We start from the raw sequence: 25,782 nt of genomic DNA on the forward strand, positions 1-25,782 counted from the left end.
GGCCCCTGCCCCCCTCACTCTGTTCTCCCCTGACATCCGCCAGAACATGGAGAAGGTGATCGTGCCGTCGGTGACGCTCATCGTGGGCTGCGGCGTGTCGTCCCTGACCCTGCTCATGCTGATCATCATCTACGTCTCCGTGTGGAGGTGCTGCCTGCGCCCTGGCTCCCAGGAAGGGGTGGCCGGGCCAGTCTCATCCTGTCTCATCCAGGGCGGCCATGGGGGTGGGGTGGCCTGGAACCCCCTTCCTTCTCTGGTCTGTTGTCACCACCGCCATACCCTCCCCTGCCCTCTGCCATCACAACAGACAGGACCCCTCCCTCCACCTCTGCCATGCCTTCACCCCCATCCCCCTCACTCACCCACATCCCCACGCTGCTGGTTCTAGGTTCCTGACTGAGGGCTGCTCCGCAGACCCTGCCTGGGGCGTGCAGGCCAGGGATGGACGGGGCCACCGCTTTCTGCTCCTACCTCCCTGGGGCCCCACTCCCTCCTGCCCCCTGAATGCACTCCCTGGCAGGTGCCAGCCCTGAGCCTACTCCCAGCTTGGCACCTGCCCCTGGACCACCCGGGTCCCCATGGCCCCCTGATTGCTCTGTCTGTCCTGTCACCAGGATGGGCAAGGCCATGGCCTTCCTGGACCCCAAGGTCAGGTGTCAGGGCGGGAACCTCTGCTCACGCCCTGCCCTGCACCACCTCCCCCAGGCCCCAGGGCCTCATCGCGGGACGCCTTTGCCCCCTGGGTGCTCTCTGTCCAGTTTCGGCCTGTGGGGTGGATGCAGGGCAGTGTCAGGGCGTCCGATGCCCTGAGAATCTCATCTGAGCTGGTCACCAGCCCAGGGGTGAGGGACGTGCATGCAGAGGTGTGGGCCTCAGTCAGGCCCAGGCAGCCACAAATGTGTGTGAGAGTGTGTGAGTGCACACGTGTGTGGCGGGGTGAGTCCCATCTCCCTGCCCCCAGTTCCCCACTTTGAGCCCATTGAGCAGACGTTTGGGATGAGGAGAGTGAACTCAAGGTCACCCACCAGGCAGCCGCCCACTGGGCCCAGCTGGGACTCCCATTGTGTCCAGCTCCCTGGGCAGCACGGTGTCAGCTGGTAATTGGAACTGATGCCGCACCCCGAGGCCAGCAACGAGAGGTCGATGTGGCTGGTGGGGAGGGGTGACCTGTACTTCCTGGCGACTGGGTGGCTATGAGCAGCAGCCACCCCTCCTCTGTCCTGCCCCATGGTGGAGGCGCCCAGAGAGCCAGCTGACCCAGAAATGCCAGCATTCAGTGCCCCTCCCACCGGCGCTCATCAGACCATGTGTCCTGAAGCCCCTGTCGGCCTGCTTGGCCCCCTGGCCCAGCCCCTGCCCTGAGACGTTCGTTTCCCAAGACATCTGGTTTCGGGGAGGCCCCTCCAGCTCTGCTGAATGCAGTTCTGAGGTTTTCACCCCATTTCCAAAGTGCCCTCTTCTCGAGCTCTGCTGGCCATCACTGCTCCTCATCAGGAAGTGGAGACCCAGAGAGGGGACGTGACCCATCCAAGGTCACACACCACATCAGGCTACACATCGTGGCCCTGCACCCTTTCCGCGCCACCTGCCTGGATCTCAGCCCCCAGGGCTGCTGGGGACACTTCGCTGGGAAATGGGGGAACAGAAGCAATGATGGCTGATGCTTCTTGCATCCTAGTTCTTTCATCTTAGCCACAGCCCTGAGCAGCAGGTGCTGTTACCCTGATCCCATCCCACAGATGGAGAGACCGAGGCACAGAGAGGTTGAGTCGCTTGCCCAGGGTTACACAGCCAGAACGTAGCTGAGCCACTGCAGGCATGGGCTCTGCAGCCCCCACTCGGAACCACTCCTCACCTCAAATTAGGGATCAGACAGGGCCGGCAAGGTTGCAGTGACTGGGGTGTGGCTGGGGTGAAAGCCAGGAACAGGCAGACAGTGAGACCCTGGGAATGAGCTGTGTCTGAGGGGTGGAGTGGCAGGGGGAGGATCTTGCATTCCTCAAGAAGAGCCTTCCCCAGCAGGAATGTGCGGCAGTGCTCAGTGGCTCCCTAGGGCTCTCCCTAGCACCTGACTCTGTGCTGAAATTTCATATGTGGTGGAGTGTAAGTGGTGATCGTCGTGATGGTGGTGCTGATGGTGATGGTGCTGATGCTGGTAGTGGCGGTGCTGATCCTAGTGGTGGCAGTGCTTATGCTCATGGTGGTGGCGGTGGTGCTGGTGGTGCTGGTGGTGCTGGTGGTGATGGTGATGCTGGTGGCAGTGGTGGCCGTGGTGGTGGTGGTGATGGTGCTGGTGCTGATGTTGATGGTGGTGGTACTGATGCTGGTGGTGGTGGCGGTAGTGTTGGTGCTGGTGCTGGTGCTGATGGTGCTGCTGTTGCTGATGGTGGTGGTGGTGCTGGTGCTGGTGGCAATGGTGATGGTGGTGGCAGTGGTGGCCGTGGTGGTGGTGGTGGTGATGGTGCTGGTGGTGGTGCTGATCCTGGCGCTGGTGGTGGTGATGATGGTGACGATGGTCGTGGTAGTGGTGATGGTGATGGTGGTGATGATGGTGACGATGGTCGTGGTGATGGTGATGGTGGTGGTGGTGATGATGGTGATGATGATCGTGGTGATGGTGATGGTGGTGGTGCTGATCCTGGCGCTGGTGGTGGTGATGATGGTGACGATGGTCGTGGTAGTGGTGATGGTGATGGTGGTGATGATGGTGACGATGGTCGTGGTGATGGTGCTGGTGGTGGTGCTGGTGCTTGTGCTGCTACTGATGCTGGTGCTGGTGGCAATGGTGATGTTGATGGCAGTGGTGGCCGTGGTGGTGGCGGTGGTGCTGGTGATGGTGCTGATGGTGGTGGTGCTGGTGCTGGTGCTGTGTTGGTTCTGGTGCTAGTGGTGGCAGCGGCACCGATGACAGTGGCGGCAGCAGTGTCTGCGGGGAGGAGGTGGCACCCTCGTTTTGGTGTGGCCACAGGACCCCAGTCTTGTGAAGCGAGGCCCTGTTGGGTGCTGACTGTGCACCTCCCTCCCTCTCCCACAGGTACATCCGCTCAGAGCGCTCCGTCATCCTCATCAATTTCTGCTTGTCCATCATCTCCTCCAACGCCCTCATCCTCATCGGGCAGACCCAGACCCGCAACAAGGTAGGTGGCCTTGGCCCTATCACGCACCTCCCGTCATCCCTGGGTGTGGTGTGGTGGGGTGAGGGTGGTCATGGTGATGACCCCCAGCAGGGGCCTAGACCTGGGATCTTTGGGATGCTCAGGGAAGAGGGCTGCAGAGCCCTGTGCAATCCTGTGCTCTCCACCTCGGGCCATGGCAGCCAGGCGGCTCAGGCCCGAGGGGGCTGTCACCTAGCAAGCATGGGCCTGGGGGCTTGGTGTCCAGAGTCTCCAGCTAGACTGGTGCTTCATGATGAGCCAGCTCTAGCCCCCTGTCCCCGGCCCACTAACGGGCCAGGTTCTGTCTGACCTTGTCTGTGCCTTGCCGGGTGGCCTTCGGGTGACTTACTCTCTCTGGGCCTCGAGTTCACCACCTACTGAACAGGTGGGCTCGACCCAGGACTTCTGAGTGGGCTGCTTGCGGGCATCTGGTGTGACTGTGAATGGGGGGCTGAGGAAGACGGGGAGGGAGGGGTGTCTGTCCCTAGCGATTTGTGGGCAGGGTCACGTGAGCACGCACCAGGATGCTTAGACCTTGCACAGCCCATCTCAGGGCAGTGGCGGGCAGCCCCTCGGTGGCCTGCCTGGGCACTGGATGTGGTCCCAGCAGCGGGCGCCAGGCTTGGGCCTCTCTTGGCTGCGCTGGGCCGTGACGCGGGGCGGGCGCAGGGCCAGGTGGGCAAGCACCTGCCAGCCTCGCCCGCCCGCCCGCCCAGGTGGTGTGCACGCTGGTGGCCGCCTTCCTGCACTTCTTCTTCCTGTCCTCCTTCTGCTGGGTGCTCACCGAGGCCTGGCAGTCCTACATGGCCGTGACGGGCCGCCTCCGGAACCGCCTCATCCGCAAGCGCTTCCTCTGCCTGGGCTGGGGTGAGCTCTGGCCGTGGGCCTGGCCCCCGCAGCCCCTCCCCTCTCCCATCCCTCTGGGGTCTCTTGGCGCTCCCTGGGCGGGCACTCTCCCGGGCCACCATCCTCCGTAGGGCTGCCAGATACAACGTGGACGCTAGGTTCCATCTGAATTCCAAATAAAGCATAGTGTTTTAGTGTAAGTCTACGCCTCGTTCAACGTTTGGGATTTAACTTATGCTAAGAAACGTTTTCTTTTTCCTCTGAAGTTCAACATGATTGGGTGTCCTGCATTTTATTTGCAGATCTGGCTGCCCTGTCCCCAGGTCTCTCGGTCCTCACCCATGATTCCCTCCTGTTCCCTCTCTCACACACTTGGGGTCACCCCCTGTTTGGGAACCTCAGAGGCGCGTTTCTGGCCCCCGCCCTCTGCTGGCAGGGCTGGAGGGAGGCAGAGGGTGGACAGGGGAGCTGGGCACGGTGGTGGGGCCCGACTCCCTTTTTTTCTCGTCCTTCCCCAGGGCTCCCTGCACTGGTCGTGGCCATTTCCGTGGGATTTACCAAGGCCAAAGGGTACAGCACCGTGAACTAGTGAGTCGGGGCGGGGTGGGGACGTGGTGGAGGCCACACGGCCCCCCCAGACCCTCCCACCACCCTAGAAGGTGAGGGCTGGCCGGGCACCCATCTCTCAGATGAGAAAGCCCAGGCTGGGAGAGGGCGGGGCCTGGGAGCTGGAGGCCGGGCTCCTCAGGCAGCCTCCTCCATCCCATCGCCAGCTCCTCCTGGCAGTGGGCAGTGGGATCGAGAGACGTGGGGCTTGGGGCCATTGGAGCCTCTCTCTTTCTCCTCACGTGGCACTAGACAGGTCCTTAGTCTCTCAGAGCCTCAGTTTCCCCATCTGCATGATAGGGCATTTACCCTTGCACAAGGGGAATTGTGTGGCCCCTCGCGAAGGCAGGCAGGTGGGGGTGGCTGTTTTACAAATAAAGTCACTGAGGCCCTGAAGGTCAGCTGGGCCAGGTCCTGGGGGCCTTGAATGCCAAGCCAGGAAGTTGGGGTTAGAGGCAGTGTGGCTCCCAGGGTCGGGGGAGAGGAACTGCGGCCTGGAGGGGCTGTGGCTGAGAGGATGGGCAAGAACAGGACAGCAGGAGGCAGGAGGAAGGACTGGTGAGGCTGTGCAGGCTTGGCTCACTGTGGAGCCCCAGGGGACAGGATGTAGCCAGGCCCTGGATCACCGCTCGCCCTGGGCGGTGGGGGGCAGCAGACGTGAACGAGGACCCGGTTACTGGAAGCCCAGTCGGGTGAGTGCTGGGAGGGAAATATGGACACCGTCCCCAGACCTGAGAGGAAGGAGCACCCAGCCTACAGGGTCAGAGGATCAGGAGAAGATGGGACGTTGAAGTGGGGTTCTGAAGGGCCGAGAGGAGTTTGTTGGACGAACAGCCTGGCGTAGGGTGCTCGGGGCAGAGAAGGCATCACGTGGAGACTGCCATGTCCTCACTGGGCTCAGGGCTCCTGTGGGCCCGCATGGGTGGCATCTCGGAGATTTGGGGAAGTGTGGGGCTGGTGACTGAGCGTGGGGAGGGACCAGACCGGATGTGTGAGCAGAGGGCCAGGTGCCGAGGCCATGGGGCCTGCTCAGGTGGGCGGACGAGGGCCAGGCCTGGGACCCAGCCTAACGTTCTGGCGTCATGTTGGGAGGGAGGGTCTGCCCAGGAGATTGGTGAGGGTTTAGGAGAGGAGAGCCGGGGGGCAGAGCGGCCAGGGCCCCTTCATCCGGCCCTCTGCTGAGTGGCTCCGAGCAGGTGCGCCCCTGCCCTTCCATCTGTGAACTGGGGGGACGATGCCGCCGGGCTCACCAGGATGCTGAAGCTCAGGAGTGAGCGTGAGGTGTCGTGCGCAGAGGCACCTGTCAGCGCTGGCCGGCCTCTGCCGCTTCTCCTGGGAGGCCGGCAGGGTGCGCTCTGTGACGGGGGAGGCGGCGCTAACTGGCCTGTCTCCCTCCCCAGCTGCTGGCTCTCCCTGGAGGGGGGACTGCTGTACGCCTTCGTGGGACCGGCCGCCGCTGTCGTGCTGGTACTGACCCCGCCCCGCCATCCCGGGCTGGGCCCCTTGCTCTCCCTGGGCTGGGCCTTGGGCTGTGCCTGCTGCCCCAATCAGGGTTGGTTGTCCTGGTCACCAGAGGGTGGGTTCCATCCTCTGTTCCCCCGACTTTCCACTGGGGTGCACAGGCTGGGGTGCACAGGCTGGGCTGCGGTGGCAGCCTTTTATTGCTGTCAACACAACTTGCCTGATTATTGGGCACCGGCTGTGTACCTGCCAGGAGGTGCGTGCGGGTTTGATGAGTGAGTGACGGGGTGGTGGGGGCTGTTGGGCAGATGGATGGCTGGGGCCACAGGGGTGCGGGCCGGGCCTGGGCACTGAGCCGGAGGCTGGCTGGGCTGGGCTTCTCCCTTGACAGGCCACCAACCCCGCCCCTGGAGAGGGCAGCAGCTCTCCTCCATGGGCCCTCCGCGTTTTCCTTCCCGCTGTTTTTGCCTTTGTTTGGTGAGGGATGCGGGGCAGCGCTGTGTGGCTCTGGGGCTGTTCTGCCCTGGTTGCTGATGAGCAGGGGCAGCTGGGGGCTTGACCAAGCTCGCCGGGCTCCGTTGGCCCGGCTCTGGGCCCATCTCGCCCTCCCCTCCCTCCTGTCCCCAGGAGAGGGCATCGGGTGTCCGCACAGGCCGATGCTGCCTTGTTGGGGGCGTGGTGCCAGGCTTGGGCACAGGCTGGACGTGGCAGAGAACATTGCAGCCAGGGCACCCAGGGGGAGGCCGAGTCCACAAGGGACGAGTTGGGGGAGCCTGGGTAGGGGCAGAGGCGGGGGGCAGTGTCCTTGGGCCAGCCCCACACCCTCTCCACAGCCCCAGCCCAGAATCCCAGCTCCTTTATTCCTCCAAGGCACTGGGCAGGGAGAGGCCTGCGTGCTGTGCATTTCAATGCTGGCAAGTCAATGGCCCTGGCCATTTGAAGGGCTGGCTCCCCAGCAGGGGTCGGAGGGGCAGGTGTCAGAGGCAAGAGCCCCCATCCCCCCACGTCCCTCCCACAATGCATGGCAGGGGCAGGGGCTGGTTCTGAGCGTCTGTTGGACCCCTTCTGTAATGTGGGGACATGCAGTCAAGGCTGAGCACAGAGTCTGCTGCAGGTGGGTGGTGATGACTGATGTCCTGCCTGCGTCAGAAGACGAGGCCACGCGGGAGGGACACTTCCACTGTCAGGCCCCAAGCATTGGGCGCCCCCGTCTGGGGACTTCATTTACCTGGTGGTGGAGGGCAGGGCCCAGGCCGGCCGTCCTCTGTAGCTGTGCACTCCAGAGCTGTGGGGCTGCCGGGCCTGGGTCTCCCTGTACCAACAGGCCCAGGGTCACAGGTCCAGGGATCCACAGGGTCCCAGGGTCCCTGAAACACAGCAACGTGGCTGGGGGGTCAAGCCGGGCGCCCCAGTCAGGCAGCCCCCCTGCAGAGTTGGAGCCGAGGGAGGGCGTGCAGGGGAGGGAGGGTGTGAGCTGGGGGCCTGGCCCACCCAGCGGAGAAGGTGGGAGGAGGGTCCCCAGGGCCGTGGAAGCGGCTGGCCAGGGCGCCCTGGGGACAGCTTCTCTTGTCATAGGCGGTGGCTCAGGCAGCAGCATAGACTTACCTTGGCACCGAGAAGTACTTCCTGGGTGCGGGCACCCGGCAGTGGGGGTCAGGGAAGATGTCCGCTGGGAGGGCGGCTCTGAGTTAAGGTCTCTGAAGGGCTGCCTGGGGCGGAGGGCGCAACGGGGTGGCCCAGCAGGGCCAGGTCAGGGAACGTGCCCCCAAGATGGGCCTCCAGGAGGGCCCTGGTGCAGAGCGAGTTCCTTGTTGTGGGAGGATGCGAGGAACAGGGCTGCTCAGAGGTGGGAGCACGGCTGAGCCTGGATGTGGGCAGCTGCTGGACTGGACGTCGCCTGAGCTCCCTTCTGTGGTCTGAACAGGGTGACTGCCCAGCAGTCGCATGCTTGACTCTGATCAGCCCCGCTGTGGACAGGGCCAGGCTCGCCCCCACCCCAGCCTGACCTCTCACCTCTAGGCTCTGTCCCTGTTGGGATCCCGGCTTCAGAAACTGCTGCTGACCACAGTGGGGACAGCAGATAGGCCTCTGGGCCATGCACTGCAGCCCACCCCTGGGACCCAGCCCCAGGCAGCCACCATGTCCAGCCTGCGGGGAGAGCCGCTCGTGTCACCTTCGGAGCCCGACGCATGGGAGGGTCACGTGGGAGCCCTGAGCTGCAGTGCCCGGCCTTGTCAGGGGCATGGGGCACGGAGAGCCCCGCCTGACAGATGATGTTCTAGAAGGAGATGAGGGAAGGGGGCGAGAGTGCAGGCCGATTGCTGCTTCCCCAAGCCTCGTCTCCCAATGGGAGTGGGGCGCAGGGCCACCCTGTGCTGGCCCCGTGCTGCGGGCAGAGCGCGAGCTGAGCCCCGGTTTGGAGCCTGGAGTCCCCGCCCTCGCTTTGTGTTCACCGTCCCCAGCTGCTGGCCTGGGCTGGCGCTGGGGGTGACTCGCCGGTCCAGTGCGGGCGCCCCCGCCCCCACACCCAGCTCCTCTGTGCCTGGCAGGTGAACATGGTCATCGGGATCCTGGTGTTCAACAAGCTCGTGTCCAAAGACGGCATCACGGACAAGAAACTGAAGGAGCGGGCAGGGTAGGACCGGGGCCATGTGGCTCCTCGCCCGCTTTGAGTCGAAAAGACCCAGGGCCCCCCCTCCCCCGAGGAGGTGGGGAAACTGACACACAGAGGTCTGCATAGGCTCACAGCCAGCCCCTGCCTAGCTCTGTGCCTCAGTTTCTCCATCTGACCTGTGATGGTGCCGGGGCCGTATAAAGTCCTCAGAAACAGTGAAACAGCCCCCACCCCTGCCAGGCCCATCAGGGATGGGGGAGGGTGCCCCAGCCTCCCTCTTCCCTGTCACGGGGTTGAGTGACCCCAAGCCAGGATGCAGCCTGCTCGTCCTGGGGGTGCCTTCAGCCTGGGGAGGAGAACGCAGGCCAGCCGCCTGCTCCTCCCCGCTGGCCAGAGGGCACGCGGCACTGGGGCGGCTGGGTGGTGCCCAGCGGTGGCAGGGAGTGTGCTTGGGAAGGTGCACCTACAACCTGCTAGGGACCCAAGCCCCAAGGTCATGGGGGGAGGTCAACTCCGGGCCGGGACAGGCGCGCCCCCTCTCTGACCTGCCCCAGCCCTCTGAGCCCTCCGCACCTCACCTCCGCCTGCTGCTGTGTCTCTCCCTCTGCCCTGGCCACTGTCTGTGTGGGGTCCCCGCCCCGCCCCGCCGCCCTCCCTGCCTGTCTTGCTCAGTCTCTGTGTCTGTCTCTCTTGTCTTTCCCCTCTCCTGCTCCTGCTTTTCCCAGTGAACAAAGCTTCAGGAAACCTTCCCCTCAGGTCCCTGGTGCAGGGTTCTGCTCCCAGTTGGGAACCTGCTGCCCTGTCTGGGGGAGGCGTGTGACCGTGGAGTCCCGCAGGCGCGGGCAGCCTGGCCTCGTGGTCCGTGGGCCTGGGCCCCCGCTCCCTGGGCCTCAGGTCCTGGTCTGTGTAGTGGGGATTGGCAGGCCTCGCCCCAGAACATACTGTTACCCACCCATGCTCCTGGGACAGTGGGTCACACACTGAAGAGGCCCCCAGGGCTGCGCAGCGGGCTCAGGGCGCTGCAGACCATCCCGGCCATGCACTGTCCAGGCAGCTGTCGTGCAGCGCTCACCCTGCGCCGGCCCTGTGTTGCGTGCTATCTGCGGTCACCCTGGAGGCAGGGCTGTCGTTCCCATCGTACAGCTGAGCATTCTGAAGTTCAGGCAGGGGAGTGGCTGGCGGGGCGGGGTTCAAGCCAGGTCAGGCGGACACTGGAGGCCAGCGTGTCCGAGTGGCTGCCGCCTCGTTGGGCCCCTTCTCCAGTGTGTGCTGGGTGCAGCGGCTCAGAAGCACACCCAGACTCGTCCATGTGGCTGTGCACAGAGGAAGCACCCTGTGCACTGCTCTGTGCCCAATTGCACGCACACACATGCATACACACGGCCTGTGGGAGGCCGCTGCCCGGGTAGCTCACAGACCCCTCAGCTGACTGGCTCCTGGGTCCCTTGCTCCCTGGCTGGGGCAGCATGTAGTCAGACCAGATACTGGGGACCCCGGGGAAGAGGCAGCGGGCTCACTCTGGGATTTCTGCTGCTTTGTGTGAGTGTAGGCCGATAGTTCACCCTCAACGGGGCACGCACGCACACGGGGGCCAGCCCTGCCCTCCCCTCCCACCCAGGCCCTGGTCGGCCCACATACCCTGCACTAGGCTCTCCCCGCCCCAGGCTCTGGGTGCAGCAGGTGGAAAGAGGCCCTGAGGACGCCCCCAGCCCCACCTGAGCACCCTCGGACCCATCCCTCCCACCGCACCCCTCCCAGGACCCTGTCCCACCCATTTGCCGTCTCAGACCCCATCCCCACCCGCCCCATACTAGGACCTTGTCTCCCTGTCCTAGGACCCTGACCCCCCCACAGGATCCTGTCTCCCCACCCAGGACCCTGTCTCCCCTCACCCAGCACCCCATCACCACTCCCGCCAGCATCCCCCCAGGACCCTATTCCCCCCAGAATCCCATCCCCACTCCAGGACCTGGTCCCGCACCCCCACGACCCCTCCCCCCCAGGACCCGGCCCCCCAGGGAGGCTTGGGCTGGCCCACTGTCTGGTTGGTTTTGGTTCGCCCGCGATCGGTTTCTGTGAGAACAGTGTCTGCTTCTGTCTCAGCCTTTTAATTTCACTTGCAGTCAGCTGCCCCAGGCCCCCCTCGGGCGTGCCCTCAAATGTGCTGAGTGTGGAGCCCTCTCTGCGGCCGACGCCACCTCTGAAGCCGCCAGTAACGCCATGTTAGTGCCTCTCATCGCCAGCGCCCGCCCGCAGGGCCCTGCTCTCCTCTGAGCTACATTTTGTTTGTTTTAAGCTTTTCCTGTCATTTCTGTCATCTCTGCCGTCCACCCTGGGGTTCCTAGGCAGCCCCTGCCCGGCCTCCCTGGCTCTGCTCCCCGCCAGGCTGCCCTCTGCTGTCCTCCGGGCCTCGAGGTACCGACCAACCGGAGGGCAGGATGTCAGCCAGGCCTCCAGCCGCGGGCAACATGTGGCCATGGACAGGACGGGGCTGTGGTCCGTGCGAGAACGTGGTCAGCTGGTGGCCATCGTCAGTGTGAGGCCGTGCTGGGGTCAGGGCTCTGAGTGTGTAAGGGCATGTGATGTGCAAGATGATTGTGAGAGTGCGTGTATGTGAGTGTGTTCACGTGTGTGAGTGTGCATGTTGGTGATCATCACGAGAGTGTGAATGTGAATGGGAGAGAGTCAGTCATGGCCACGGAAACAGGCAGCCGGCTAGGGGCCAGCTGGCTCGTTGGGTGACCCCGGGCAGCCACAGGCGCTGTTTGTAGGACAGGGACAGTGGGGCCTGGGGCCTGGGGCGGAGGCTAGACCCGGAGCGAGCTTGGCACAATTGACTCGAGAGTGGCCGGGTCATCTTGTCCCCAGACCCGCACATCCCCTGGGGCCGGCCTGTGTCTGCTCCCTGAGCTGGGCCCTGGGGCCCAGGGTTCCAGGAGCCCCGTGGAGAGGGCTCTCCTGGCCGTAGGAAGCACCTGACCTAAGGTGACTCGGGTTCAGGGCAGCACTGGTTGGATGGGCAGAAGCCTCTGGCTGGGAGGGTGGGGCGGAGATGAGGTGTCAGCGGGCAGCACCCTGGTGCCTGGCGCTGCCCCCCGCACCGGCTGCTGATGGAGGGAGCAGCGCCCCGTGGTCTCAGCGGGGCCTCCTGTGTTCCGCCCGAGTCTTGGCGGCAGAGGCACCACTTCACCCTGAGGGGCGGGGGTCTCGAGAAGCCTGGAGGGACGTTACCTGCGTGGTCACACAGCAGTCGGAGGCCCTGCTCCCCCAACGTCTGCACTCAAAGTGCCCCCCAGCCCAGGGGCACCTGATTTTCCAAGGGGACAGAAGTTGCCCTCTCCCTGGCGGCTCCTCTGCGCCCCTCTGATGGCGCCCGACCTTCGGGTTTCTCCGCGAGGCCTCTGCGGGGTGTTTCAGAGGCTGGGCTGCAGGAATTCAGTACCTTACGGTCCCCAGGCCCCGGCATCGGCATGTGAACGCGCCGGCCGAGGGAGGATGAGGGAAGATGGGTCACGGCAGGATGAGAAGCTTCGGCGGGGGAGGGCTCTGCCCCTCCTGCTCAGAACGTGGGTGCGGAGGTGGCCAGGTGTCCCTCCTACCTTGGAAGGGAGGAGAGAGACCCTTGGGCCCCACCAGCCACGGGGGCGAAACTGAGGCCTAGCCCCAGAAGGGGCACAGGGCGGCTGTCAGGGTGTGCAAGGTTGATGGAGGGCCCCCTGGGCCGGCTCTGGGCTGGGTGCAGGCCCAGCAGGCATGGAGGGAGGTGAGCACCATGGCCGGTTCCTCCTCAGTGGGCGGGGGTCCTGGAAAGGGAGGCGAGGAGGGGGCGGGGAGGTCTGGCTCTGGAGCCCATGCTGTGCCCAGGAGTGAAGAGGGGTGGGGACTCCGGTAGCCATCCCCTGGGGACTCCATCCTGGAGAAGAGACAGGAGTGGGTCTGGGACGGAGACCTGGGTCCTGGAAGAGGGCTGAGGCGGGGTGGGAAGGATGCCGGTGTCTGCACTGGGCGGGGCCACAGAGAGGGGGCCCTGCAGGCCTCCACCCGAGGGCAGGCGGCTTCGGTGCTGAGCCACGTTGGAGAGCGTGGAATAGCGGAGTATGCGGGTTGTGGTGCACCCCGGGCCCCTGGCCAAGGCCCCGCTGGTTAGTCCCAGCCGGATGCAACCCTCTCAGCCCCTCTCCCGGTGCCCCTGGCTCCTCCCTGGTGGCCCTGCCGTGTTCCGTGACCCCCACTGCGTGCTCTCCTGTCACTTCTGCCCCACCTGCTTCTGCCACATCCATAGGAGGAGGGTGAGCTGTGAGGGAGGAGGGGACGCCGGCCCCTCCCTGGCCACAGGGACAGGGACCCATCAGCCCCTCGGAGCCTCTGCAGGCAGTTACGGGCCCCTGGGGCGGAGCTTGCCCTAGCTGTCGTCCTCAGGCCATGGTGGCCCCCAGAGTCCTAGTAGTGGTGAGGATGGGATTAGGTGCATTTCTCAGACACCTGCTGCGCACCAGGCACCCTGCTGGTGCTCGCTCTGTCCCCACAACAGCCCCTTGAGGTGACACAGTGTTCCCTTAGTACAGATGAGGAGACAGGCTCCGGGTGGCCACACATTTAGCCCACGGTGGTGCAGGGCAGTGCCTACTGTAGGGGCGCTCCTGGAGGGCTTCCTGGAGGAGGGGGTGAGGGCTGCAGGGCAGAGGCAGCTCTTCCCCTGGGGATGGGCAGAGCGGGGCCCGCCAAGAGGAAGGAGCACCTGTTGGTCTCTCTGTCTGTGTGTCTGTCTGTCTCTGCCCTGGTCCTCTCTTTGCCTGGCCTGTCTCCTGTCTCCTCCCTCGCAGGATCCCTTGCTGGTCCTCCCTGAGCCCTCTGTCCCTCTCTGTCTCCCTCCCTCTCTCTGTCCAGAGCTCAGAGGCCTGGCCCAGTGCCCTCCTCCGTGGCGTCTTGCAGTTTGGGCCCTGGACCCCTGGCTGGGGGCCTGAGGGCCCCGGGAGCTGGAGCCAGCAGGGGCTCCTCCCCTCCCTGTGGCCTCCTGGACAGTCAGGAGCCTGGGTCTCCTGGAGAGCGCCCTCCCTGCCGTGTCTGGCCCCTCAGGACCACCCTCTTGAGCCCCAGCTCCTCGGGCTGAGGGGTGGGGGTGCTGGCAGGACGCTGCTGCCCAGGAGAGAGGGTCTCCAGGGAGAGGATGGGAGTGGTGGGGAGCCCAGGGAGCTGTGCCCACGTGGGAAGGGCAGCCCGGGCGCCGGGGAGGGAGATGGGCTGGGGCCGCGGGGGTTGGGCCCCAGGGTCCGGGCAGCCCTGATGCCTGCCGCCCGCCGCCCGTCCACCCGCAGGGCCTCGCTGTGGAGCTCCTGCGTGGTGCTGCCGCTGCTGGCGCTGACCTGGATGTCGGCCGTGCTCGCCGTCACCGACCGCCGCTCCGCGCTCTTCCAGATCCTCTTCGCTGTCTTCGACTCGCTGGAGGGCTTCGTCATCGTGATGGTGCACTGCATCCTGCGGAGAGAGGTGGGCCGGCCCGGCGGGCCAGGCACCCGCCCGAGCTGGGCTCCTCTGTCGGGAGGAGTCTGGGTGAGGCCGGGAAGAGGGGGGTGCGACTTCCATGGCCCCTGACCCTCCCGAGGGGTCAGACTTGCGTCCAGCACGCAGCCAAGGTCCCGAGAACGGTCAGCCGTTGTTAGAACAGCTTCCTCCCGGGGACGCCCTGCGCCCGGGCTGGAGCAGACGGGGTGGGGGCTCCGTCCTCCGGGGCCTACAGGAAGGAGAGCCACTGGAGACGAAGCTTTCACGGCGGCTGATTCCCGTTCTGGCGTTTCCTGGACCTCTCCAGAAGGTGGTGGGAGAAGGTCCTCACCAGACTCCATCCCAACGACCACCTGGCTGGTAGCCATGATTACGGTGGTGTGCCCGGATCTTAGAGGGACCACAATGCGAAAAGGTGGCCCTCTTGATGTCGACGGAATGGGCTCCTCCTTCAAGGCCGTGTGGAGAGCAGTGAGGGAGAGCAGGGCAGCCAAGGGCGCGGGACGCCGGGCTGGACTGGCTTTGGCGCCAGGACGGCAGCGGAGGCTGAAGGGGCAGGAGCAGGTGGGCAGACGTGTGGGATCAGCTCTACTTCCCATGGAAATGCCTAGAAAGATGGCAAAGGGATGTTTTAAAGCGAGATGTGAAAGGATAAAGAAAACCACAGGAGGCGACAGCATCAAAGCCTGGAAGGCTGGGAGGCGGGTGCATAAGTGCTCGTGGACTCGGCCGGCCCACAGGAGCCTGTGTGCAGCTGGCAGTGGGGCCATGTGGCAGCTGCTGCACGCCGCTGAAGCCCAGGGCACTTGTGGAAGCGCAGCCGCCAGGGCCCAGGGATGCTGAGGGGAGGCCCGGAGTGGACGCCTGGTTATCCATCGCCTGGGCGGCAGCTTCGATCCCCACTGAACTGGCAGTGCTGCCCCCCAGCCCCCCACCTGGAGCATTGCTCTGCAGGAGTGGACACTGGGCCCTGGCCTGGGGAGGCCCTGCACATCTGAAGGTGGGGACGTCATACTGAAAAGATTGAGGGGAGCCCGCATGCTGACCCCCAGTCTCCCCGTCAGCTGAGGCCCGCGGCTCATTCCTGCGGGGTCCCCCTCTCCAGGGGCTCTGACCACAAGGAAGGAGGAGGATGGAGACCGGAAGTTGCTAACGTGGCAACGGCCCCAGTCGCTCCTGAGGGTCCAGTGCTCAAATCCTGAGGACAGGAGGAGAGGCTGCGCTGGCAGAGCCACAAACGCCACCAGCCATGGGCCATAGACACAGGCCGGGAAGAAGAGACTCCGCAGACCCGCGTGACATCCGCGGAGAGAAGCGCTCGCTCACAGGGCCCAGCACCCACATGCGCCAGGCCCTGGCCCCCGATTTACTCGGGTTGGCGATTCGCACGACAGCCCCACAGCACACTTACGCCCACGCCCCTCACCAGACGGGCCAGCTCCGGCCAGCACGGACCTTGTCGCCATGGGTGGGTCTGAGCCTAGAGCCACACTCTGACCGGGCTCTAGGGTCACCCTCTTGGCCCTCGGCCGCCTGGCTTCTGTGAAACAAGAACAGCAGGTAACACAAAAGGAACGTGCTGAGGACGGAGAGGGAGCTGTAGGAATTAAAAATGCAAGAGCTGACACTGAAGAGCCCAGGAGATGGCAGACCCGGCCGTGTGTACCGAGGAGAGAAGGGGGGTTGGAAAACATCAGAAGGTGGCTTCTGAAGGGCCGCCTGGTTGACAATGGGAGGCGCAGGGCGAGGCTTGGTGCTGGGGTGGAGGCAGTGATGTCTGCGGCCGAGCCGGCTTCCCAGGAGAAACAGGTGCACCCCTCGGGAAGGCAGCACCTGGGGGCAGGGCAGAGGAGATCCCACACATGTGCCCCTGCTTTGGGTGGGCAGAGGACACGTGGGTCAGATGTCTCCATCAGGCCCCGTGTGTGGGGTCCATACTGCAGGGGCCCTGCCGTCTGGGCCAGCTCAGGCGTGGGCCTCCATACTCATGCCTCCGTGGGGAGGGCTGCAGGGGGGCTGGGGAGGCCACACCAGGCAGCCCCAGCCAGCCCTATGGCATGGAACATTCTAGCAGGTGGACAAGTAAGGTCCTCATCTGCTCTGACGGAGCCTGGGCTCCTGGGGGAGCAGAGTCGGGTGATGCTGGCCCAGGCCGTCTTCCTGGAGGAGGAGCTAGGAGGCAGGTGCTCTGGGAGTCCCAGCTCCTTTTCCTGCTGGCAGAGAAACTGCTTTCTCATCTGCCGTCTCCTGGATTGTGGCCTGCCCCCTCAGGGCACACAGTAGGCGCTTAGCAAGTGTTGGCTGGGCAGGTCAGGGAGCACAGGATGGAAGGAGGCATTTCTGCAGTGGAGGGGGGCCCAGGGGCTGGCTGGTGTCCATGGCTCCGAGGCCAGCAAGACCCTGGCCTTGCCTCTGACCCACTCTGTGGCCCTGGGTAAGTCTGTAGCCCTCTCTGGACCTCAGTGTCCCCGTTGCATGATGAGAAGGGTGCACAGACTGCCTGAGCCCCTCCCCACAGCATAAGCTCAGTGGCCAGGGTGAGCCGGGACAGGTCCATGGCTCCATGGTGAGTCGCTGTCTGGGGGCCAGGATATATTGCCTCAGGACACCTCCTCCAGGAAGTCTTCGGTGCTTTCACAGCCCCTGCACATTCATTTATTCAGTTTGCACGTTGTGGTCCTAAGCAACAGCTCCCTGTGGATGGGCACTCTGCACACTGCCACCCCCAGGGCCCAGAGAGCACCCCTAGGTGGCCATGGTACTGGCAGATGCCTCCCTGGATAAGCAGGTATCTCCTCCTCCAACGGCTCCTCCCTGTTAATAGGCTCTGTGCTGGCTGCTCAGTGGCTCCTCATGCACGGAGCCATCATCACCATCCATTCTGAAGAGTCTGGGGCCACAATGGTGAAGTTCCCCTGGAGGGAGCAAGCTGTGCCCATGACACAGCTCGTCCTCGCGCACCATGGCGCCCGGCTCCCTGCGGACACGCTCTCCCCGCCAGGAGCCTTGTGCACGCTCAGGCTGGGTGTCCCCCCGATGGGGCAGGGGCTGGGCCCTTGGCTTGCCCCCGAGAGTCGGAGCGGAGGCCATGGGTGACTCGGGACAAGCCTGGACACAAGTGACCCTCCCAGCTCGATGGTCGGTTCTTACCCACGGGCTCTGGCGAGGAGGGCCGGCAGCATTCCTCAGCGGCCGGAGCTCCACGTCTCTGAGTTTTCATGCCCCAGAGGGCGAGGGTGCATCTCAGAGAGGAGAGGGTGGCCGGGCGCGCCCCACGGCCCTCGGCCTGTGTGAATCTGCAGCCGCCCCTCACCGAGAGGCCGCGCCCAGCTCACCCTCGCCTCCCCAGCCTTGTGCCTGTGGGCGTGGGCTGCCCGTCGATGCCTTTGCTCTCCCTCTCCAGGTCCAGGATGCCGTGAAGTGCCGCGTGGTCGATCGCCAGGAGGAGGGCAACGGGGACTCGGGCGGCTCCTTCCAGAATGGCCACGCCCAGCTCATGGTAGGGCTTGGAGCCAGGGGCACACGTGGCCCCCACTTGGTGCCCCCACCAGGCGTCTCCAGTCATCCCTCTGCCCAAAGCTTCACTAGCCCCCAGCAGCCCCATTAGGAGGAAGTCCAAGCCCAGTTTGAAGTTGGGGAAACAGGATCGCCAAGGTGAAACTCCTGGTCTAGGGTTTGGGGTGGGCGGGGTCGAGTCGAGGAGTCTGGGCGGGGCTGGCGGCCACCCCATGCCCAACCCTGGCACCAGCAGTGCCATGGGGCGGCCCTCACCTCACGCCTCTCCACATGCCTTCCCCGCCTTCTCAGTGCCCTCATGCTCAGCCGGGAACGGAACTTGGCTTGCTCGGCCTCCACCCGGGACCCGTCGTGGCCTTGTCTCCACCAGGTCCTCTCAGGACCTGAGCCCCTGGTCCTCCAGCATCACACACACCCTCCGGCCGCAGGCCCTGCACACCCTGCCTCCTCCTGCTGCCCACTTTGCACTGGGATGTCCCCTCCTCCAGGGGGCCCTCCCTGATGGCCCATCAGGCTGCCTGTTCAGGCCCTAGTAGCACCCTGGGTGAATTCTCCTCCCTGTCGTTCGGCATCTGCTACCGCCGGGTGTCCCCAGCGCACAGTGCGCCTGGCAGGCGGGAGGTGCTTATTCAGCCTTTGGGTGCCTGCCACCTCCTGGGGGTTGTGAGGGTCACAGGCAGGGCCTCAGCAGATGCCAGTGGCCAACCCCGGGGAGGCTGCTGGCATCCTTGGGGGTGAGGGCAGGGGCAGGCTGTAGGAGGAGGCTGGATCCTGGATCCCCTGACACTTTTCCTGGCCTGATCTCTGACCTCTGGGGGAAGCCCTTGTGGTCTTCCAGCTGACTCGATGTCTGCATTTGCAGGGAAGGAGGCTCCAGGCTTGAGATTGAGGGCCCGGCCCTCCCCTGGGCTCCACAGCCCAGCCTGGGTGGCCCACGCCTGTTCCCCAGCTGGCCGAGCTCCCTGAGGGCAGGGCCAGGGTGGCCCTGCCATCTCCCAGCTCCTAGCCTGCTCCACCACTGCTGCAGGGCAGCTGGTCCCACCCTGGCACCAGACATCTGCGTCCCAGCCCCACCCCACCTCTCCCTGGCCGCTGGCCTGCACTTCCGCATACCCAGGGCTGTGAGGACTGAAGAGGTGACGTGGGGCAGGACCCCGTGCCTGGCATGTGGGCGGATCGCAGCCTGGGCAGCAGGGGCTCTGGCCTGGGCTCTCTGTGTGCCCTGCCCCATTGGAGGGACAGAGCTCTTGTACCGAGGTCAGGGGCTAGGGGTCGGAGGAGACTGAGGCCGGAGGGCAAGAGCGTGAGCGAGCTGTGGTGGGACTGGCTTCCCGCTTCCCAGCTAATCCACGAATGCTTTAGAGGGAGGACGTGCTCTCGTGTGCAAGCATGCAAACACATGTGCACACACAGCTACATGCACGCGCACACACACGGTAAGAGCGCGCAGAGGCGCAGCCGTCCATCTGGGAATCACTTCATGTGAACACATCAGACACGGGTGTCCTTGAGCACATGGACCCCCTTAGCCGTCAGCATGTACACATACACGTGCGCACGCACATGCCCCTCCAAGGTGCGGCTGCAGCTCCAGCGTGGTGCTCCCCCTGCCCGCAGGCGGCACCCGCCCGCCCCTCGCCCACGGGCCTTCGCCCCACCTCTCTGTCTTGCAGACCGACTTCGAGAAGGACGTGGATCTGGCCTGTAGATCAGGTGAGCGCCTGACAGGTGAGAGCCACAGGGGGCCTTGCCTGGGCCTGCTTCTTGTTTCTCTTTTCTCCATGTATCTGTCTGTTCATTCGTCTGTCTTCATCCCGCCCCTTACCCCCACAGCCCCCACCGCGGCCCTGGAGCCCTGGTCTGAGCCAGGAGGTGGGGACGAGTGCCCCCATCAGGGCCTGGGCCGCCTCTGTGCCTGCCCGTAGCCCCTGCTCCCTGGAGGCTGCAGGCAGGGTTGGTGGGGCATGAGCAGAAGCCTCTGGAAAACTGTCCTGGAGCTCGGGCTCGGCGGCTGCGGGCTGTCCAATGCTGCTGGAGCTCTCAGCGCCCCCAGGGCCGCCCTGGCCCTCTGCTCTCTCCTCGTGCCCCTGATTCTCAGCACCCACACACCCTTCCATCTTGGCCCTCCAGCCTCCTGGGAGCAGCGGCGAGGCTGGGCAAGCTCCATGTGAGACCTGCAGCTGCCCCGCTCCCCACCCAGCCTCCACCCTGCAGTCCCCCACCCCCTCACCCCTGCCTGCCCTCCCTCAAGGGCCTGTGTTCTGTGTTGCCTTCATTTCTTCATCGTTAGTTCAATGTGGAGGACGGGTGGGGAACGTCAATGGGAGCAGGAGAAAAGCAGGGAGAAGAACCCAAAGCTGAGCCCTGGATTCGCCATGGGCTTCCTGGGTGCAAGTGCAAAAAGGCAATCAATCGCCCAATAAAAGGAAGCCCCCCCAAGTGTCATTGTTCTGTGAGCCAAGTGCCTGGGGAAGTGGCAGGCAGTGTCTTTCTGGACTGGGGAGGCCCAACCAGTCTTCTGGCCTGTCAGATATTTAAGGAGCATTTTCTCTTAGAGATAGCCATCGGGGAGGGGCTGGGACAGCCCTGGTGGGAAATGTCAGCTGCTGCCAGGTGAACCCCAGGAGGACTTCCTGGAGGAGGTAACCTCTGGCTTGGACTAGGCAGGAAGTAAACAGAACATCCTTCCTGGCCCCTCTTAATCTCATGTGCTCTAGTCAACCTCCCTGGGAGGTGACTCCAACACTTGGAGGGTCTTAGGGGCTTGGGCTCAGCCCTGTTTGGGCCATACTGGCCTCTGTCGCCTCTGGTTCCTTCCTTGTTGGTCACATGGCCCAGCCTGGCCTGTGGCCTCTTGAGCAGCAAGTGGCCGGCAGCCGGGGATGGGGGTCACACATATAACCAAGAGCTGAGTGTGCAGAGAAGCAGTGACCTGCCCAGGCAGGCAAGGAGCGGGGGGGGGCACCCCCACGAGTGCATGGGACCCCTGCGGCTGGGTTGATGCAGGGGTGTGCACAGCCTGGTCCACGGCTAGACTCTGGCTCTGAGGTGGACTGGGAGACCTCGATGGGAGTGACGTGCAGGGGAGAGGCAGTGAGGGAGGGGGCCTTTCCTGACCCTGCTCATGCCCCACTGATCCTGCCCACCTGCTGCCCAAGGAAAATGGCAGTCCCCTGTTGGGCCACGTGGAATGGGGCAGGGAGTGGACGTCCAAGGGCTGGAGAGAAGGGCCTGGGACCTGCGGCTGTCAGGAGCGGGTGGTGGGGAGGACCAGGGGAGGGCGGGTGGCCGCTGGCATGTGCTGCTTGGGGGCTGTGTGCTGACAGGTGGCTGCAGGGAGCAAGTGGCGAGCGCTGGTGTCTGGGAGCTGGGCAGGGGTATGGCGTGGGAGCCCTCGCACCAGGCCAGCTCAGGGAGAGCCTGCAGGCAGAGCAGGTTTCCTGAGGATGGGCCCCGAGTGAGGGGTCAGAGGTCAGGGCGGCCTGGTCCTCACTCAGCTGAACAGACGAGAGGGGTGGCTAAGCAGACAGGGTGCTGGCCCCCCAGGAACAGGTTGTCCTGCCCACGGCGAGGAGCTGTGTCCCCGCACTGGCCCTTGGCAGCTGCTGGGAAGGGCAGTGTGTGGGTGGAGGTCATCTGTCCCCTTGCAGAAGAGGACAGAGAGGCACCCCTGCGTGCCAGCCTTGTGTGAAAGGGCAAAGGAACCCCCGGTGCCACAGCAGACACAATGGGGTGTGCCTGAGATCACCCAGCAGGTGGGGCCACGCGGGACCTGGTGGCTCCCCCGGCTCCGGGCCGTCCTAACGCCCTCGCCTGTCCCCACAGTGCTGAACAAGGACATCGCGGCCTGCCGCACAGCCACCATCACAGGCACGCTCAAGCGGCCGTCGCTGCCGGAGGAGGAGAAGCGGAAGCTGGCCCACGCCAAGGCGCCGCCCCCCAACTTCAACAGCCTGCCGGCCAACGTGTCCAAGCTCCACCTGCACGGCTCGCCCCGCTGCCCGGGCGGCCCCCTGCCCGACTTCCCCAACCACTCGCTGACCCTCAAGAAGGACAGGGCGCCCAAGTCCTTCATCGGCGACGGGGACATCTTCAAGAAGCTGGACTCGGAGCTGAGCCGGGCCCAGGAGAAGGCCCTGGACACGAGCTACGTGATCTTGCCCACGGCCACGGCCACGCTGCGGCCCAAGCCCCAGGAGGAGCCCAAGTACAGCATCCACATCGACCAGATGCCCCAGACGCGCCTCATCCACCTCAACATGGCCCCTGAGGCCGGACTTCCCGCCCGCAGCCCGCCCTCCCGCCAGCCCCCTGAGGCGCCCCCCGCCCAGCCCCCACCACCACCCCCGCCACCCCCACCCCCCCAGCAGCCTCTGCCCCCACCGCCCACCCTGGAGCCGGCGCCCCCCAGCCTGGGGGAGCCCGGAGAGGCCGCCGCCCACCCGGGGCCCAGTGCCGGGACGGGGACCAGGAACGAGAACGTCTCCACTTTGTCCGTGAGCTCCCTGGAGGTGAGGGCCCAGGGGGCGGGGCAGGGCGCATGGTGGGCCCGTGGTTGGGGCTGTGGCTCCACAGGGGGGGCTGGCAGCCAGCGTAGGAATGCCAGCACCCTGGCTCACCTCTGCTGCAAGTGTCCCCTTGGCAAGAGGGGAGACTGAGACCTGTGTGGGAGGGCTTTGCCTTCTTGCCCCTGCGCACCCACCTGCATGGCTAGGAGGGGCAGAGTCTGTCCTAGGACCCAGGGGTCCCCACTCTGCGAGGGAGACGCCTCTATCTGCTCTCCAGCCATACTCCCCGGGCCCTCTCGGGCGCTCCTGATAGCAAACCACAAACCACGGCCCTGCAGTGGTGGTCTCACCTGTTGCAGAGGGGCTCAGGGGCCCACAGCCTGGACTCACCCAGCTGCACTTGAGCTGGCCCTGCCTTCTGCCCAGCCTCTTCCCCTAGAGCCCCCAGCTACACCCCCATTGTCTCAGGGCACAGAGAACCACAGCTCGAGGGCACCAGAGCCGTGTCCCGCAGGGCTTGGCTGGGCCCCCCCGGCAGGCATGGGGTGAGGGGTCCTCAGTCTCCCCGGTCCTTAGGTGAGGAGAGCCTGGACTGGTGGTCTGGGGGAGTCAAGGGAACTGGTTGCAAATGGGCGCAAACTCCTTCTCCCCACAGAGGCGGAAATCGCGGTACGCAGAACTGGACTTTGAGGTGGGTCCTCGTGTCCCTTCCCCAGAGCATCTGGGCCCCCAGCTCAGGCCCTTCCAACAGGCAGGGAGGGGGCTGAGGAGGAGGACCCCGCCCTGGCCCGGAGGCCACGAGCGCAGGCAGCCCTGCTCCTGGCTCAAGACTCGCTGTCCCTCCTCCCCCTTCAGAAAGTCATGCACACGCGCAAGCGGCACCAGGACATGTTCCAGGACCTGAACCGGAAGTTGCAGCACGCAGAGAAGGACAAGGAGGCGCTGGGCCCGGAGAGCAAGGTCTGGAGGGCGGGGCGGGGCCGGGGAGCCGGGGGTGGGGAGGGGGTGGGGAGAGAGCGGGGCCGCGAGGGCTGTGGGCGGAGGGGGGTGGGGCCTGGGAGCTGTGGCTGGGGAGAGAGGGCGGGGCCGAGGGGCAGGGCCGCGAGAGCTGGGGGCGGGGCTGGGGAGCTATGGACAATCGCGGGGGCTGTGGGCGGAGGGGGGCGGGGCCTGGGAGCTGTGGCTGGGGGGAGAGGGCGGGGACAAGGGGCGGGGCCGCGAGAGCTGGGGGCGTGGCTGGGGAGCTATGGACAATCGCGGGAGCTGTGGGCGTGGCCGCGGGGGCTGTGGGCGGAGGGAGCGGGGCCTGGGAGCTGTGGCTGGGGAGAGAGGGCGGGGCCGAGGGGCAGGGCCGGCGAGAGCTATGGGCGGGGCCACGACATCTGGGGGCGGGGCCGGGGAGCTGGGGGTGGGGCTGGAGAGTTGTGGACAGTCGCAGGGGCTGTGGGCAGGGAGGGGCGGGGCCTAGGAGCTGGGGCGGGGAGAGGGGGCGGAGCCGAGGGGCAGGGCTGCGGGAGCTGTGGGCTGTGGGTGGGGCGAAGGGCGGGGCCGCGGGGCGGGCGGAGGGGGAGCCCTTAGGTAAGGTTGCCTTCTCCCTGCTTCCTTTTCTCCAACTTCATCCACATGTTCATTCATTTGTTCAGTCTTTCCCAAGGCCTGGCCTGACCGAGCCCATGCTAGACCTTGGAGGGACAGGACAGGCAGATGGGTGTGTCCCAGGGGCCCGGTCTGGAAGGGTAGGCAGCGTACTGGGGTGCAGCTGGGGCTGAGTCAGCCTGCACAGGCTGCCCTCCGGAGAAGGGTAACAGCCAAGCCAAACGAGGGGTGCCGAGCAGGCAGGGGCCTCCAGGCTGCCCTCCTCTGCAAGCCGTCCCCAGGCGGTGACGCACTGGTGGGGGCCGCACACTTGTGCAGTCTGGGAAAAGCTCTGCTCCCGTGCTTCTGTGCTGGCCTCTCCTTATTGCCCCACTCCTCCTTTCCTTCCGCTCCCTTCCTCACCGTTTTGATTCTTGTCTGCATCGTTCTCTCCCCTCCCCATGTGTTCTTGCTCTGTCTCTCCATCTGGGCCCCCAACCCCTCACCGCCGCTGGCCAGCAGCCAGAAAAGCAGCAGACGCCCAACAAGCGGCCCTGGGAGAGCCTTCGGAAAGCCCATGGGACGCCCGCGTGGGTGAAGAAGGAGCTGGAGCCCCTGCCGCCGAACCCACTGGAGCTGCGGAACGTGGAGTGGGAGAAGTCGGGCGCCACGATCCCGCTGGTGGGCCAGGACATCATCGACCTCCAGACTGAGGTCTGAGCGGGTGGGTGGCGGCCACGCACCGGGCCACGGAGGAGGGATGCTGCTCTGCCCGCTCCTGCCGCAGGACGGGCACAGACACGCTCGCGGGCGGCGGGCCAGGCCCGCGCCCCAGCCTCAGGGCGCTCGGACGGCGGCCAGGCAGAGGCCCGCAGTGCTGGGACCAGAGCCAGACAGGACAGGAGGTGGCGGCGGCCCAGGCGGGCACAGGGCTCCAGAGGCCAGAAGGTGCCTCAGACTCTGCCCTCCTCAAGCCCAGCCCCGGCGGGCGGGCGGGCGAGCGGGCAGGCGCGGCCAGCAGCCAGACTGGCGCGGACAGCATCCCTGGACGTCCGCCTGAGCTGCTGCGACAGAGGACCAGCCTGCTTGGCCCAGCGGGCCCGGCACCGTTTTTTAGACACCCCCACCCCTCCGGAAGCAGCCAACCCCCACCCCTCCAGGGCCCGGGGCCCCTCCCTAGCCCGGGCGAGAGCACAGCCCTCTCACTTGCACCGCCCTCGGGGGCGGGACTAGAAGCCCACTCCAGGAAGAAGCAGGGTGGGGAATCTATTTTTTCTCTCCTTTTCTTTTCTTCAATAAAAAGAATTAAAAAACCATGTCCTATGTGTGTGGTCTTTCTCTGTGCAGTTCCCAATCTGTGGCCCCGTTGGTCTGGGGGTGGGCTTCACTGACCAGTCTTAGTCCCCCAGCCAGCGTCAGGGAGGGCTGGGGGATGCCTGGTAGGCACCACGGCTCCTCCCCAGCCGTCAGCTCTGCCTCGGTGTCAGGGTGTCAGGAGTGGACTCTGTGGGCCGTGGCCCCCAGGCCAGCAGTCATGCGGCCCCCAGGCATCTCATCCCCCAAGGGGGCTTCCAGGGGACCTGATGGGGAGCCTCCATGCTGGTTCTCCCCTGCCCCGCACCCCCCCAGGACACTCAGACTCATGGGGGGATGCATTTGACTTTCCTGTACATTCACTCATTGCAGGAGAGACAAAAGCAACAAATGGTGCTTTTTAAAAACATCCTGAGACTGTAGAAAGAAATGCAAGGGCCTTGCGGTTCCCCCTCCTGCTGGCCGACCTTGGTGGACCCTCACTTCCTCTGTTGCTCCCGTCTCTGGGCCCAGGGCCCCTGTCTGGTTTCTGAGCAGGAGCTTTCAGATACCAACGTAAACTGAAGTTCTGCGTCTGGCCTCTTCTCCATGTGTCCAGCAGGGGGCAGCCTGAGCCTCCACAGGGAGCCCGGCTGGGAGCTGTGAGGCTGGGAAGGTCCCCTCTGCAGCCTGTGCCCCACAGCGG

General features: G+C 65.3%; 1 protein-coding gene across 7 annotated transcripts in view; it reads left to right on the plus strand.

The window, feature by feature from the left end:
• The window catches only part of ADGRB1 (adhesion G protein-coupled receptor B1), an 88,338-nt gene extending 63,239 nt beyond the window's left edge, over positions 1 to 25,099 (plus strand). For 2 of the 7 annotated variants that reach the window (XM_070221948.1, XM_070221949.1), the window contains exons 19-32: positions 44 to 147; positions 3,035 to 3,137; positions 3,872 to 4,022; positions 4,520 to 4,589; positions 6,008 to 6,074; positions 8,618 to 8,703; positions 10,806 to 10,904; positions 13,998 to 14,169; positions 17,588 to 17,683; positions 19,374 to 19,428; positions 21,526 to 22,211; positions 22,864 to 22,899; positions 23,064 to 23,168; positions 24,303 to 25,099. In XM_070221948.1, coding sequence (XP_070078049.1) covers positions 44 to 147; positions 3,035 to 3,137; positions 3,872 to 4,022; positions 4,520 to 4,589; positions 6,008 to 6,074; positions 8,618 to 8,703; positions 10,806 to 10,904; positions 13,998 to 14,169; positions 17,588 to 17,683; positions 19,374 to 19,428; positions 21,526 to 22,211; positions 22,864 to 22,899; positions 23,064 to 23,168; positions 24,303 to 24,503 — 2,031 coding nt within the window. In that variant the 3' untranslated portion in view covers positions 24,504 to 25,099. The remainder of the gene's footprint in view (positions 1 to 43; positions 148 to 3,034; positions 3,138 to 3,871; positions 4,023 to 4,519; positions 4,590 to 6,007; positions 6,075 to 8,617; positions 8,704 to 10,805; positions 10,905 to 13,997; positions 14,170 to 17,587; positions 17,684 to 19,373; positions 19,429 to 21,525; positions 22,212 to 22,863; positions 22,900 to 23,063; positions 23,169 to 24,302) is intronic. The other 5 variants (XM_070221951.1, XM_070221950.1, XM_070221953.1 and 2 more) reach the window with 5 other exon arrangements.
• The last annotated feature ends 683 nt before the right edge of the window (positions 25,100 to 25,782 follow it).

This window comes from Equus caballus, chromosome 9 (genome assembly GCF_041296265.1).
Source record: "Equus caballus isolate H_3958 breed thoroughbred chromosome 9, TB-T2T, whole genome shotgun sequence".
NCBI classification, from domain to species: domain Eukaryota; kingdom Metazoa; phylum Chordata; class Mammalia; order Perissodactyla; family Equidae; genus Equus; species Equus caballus.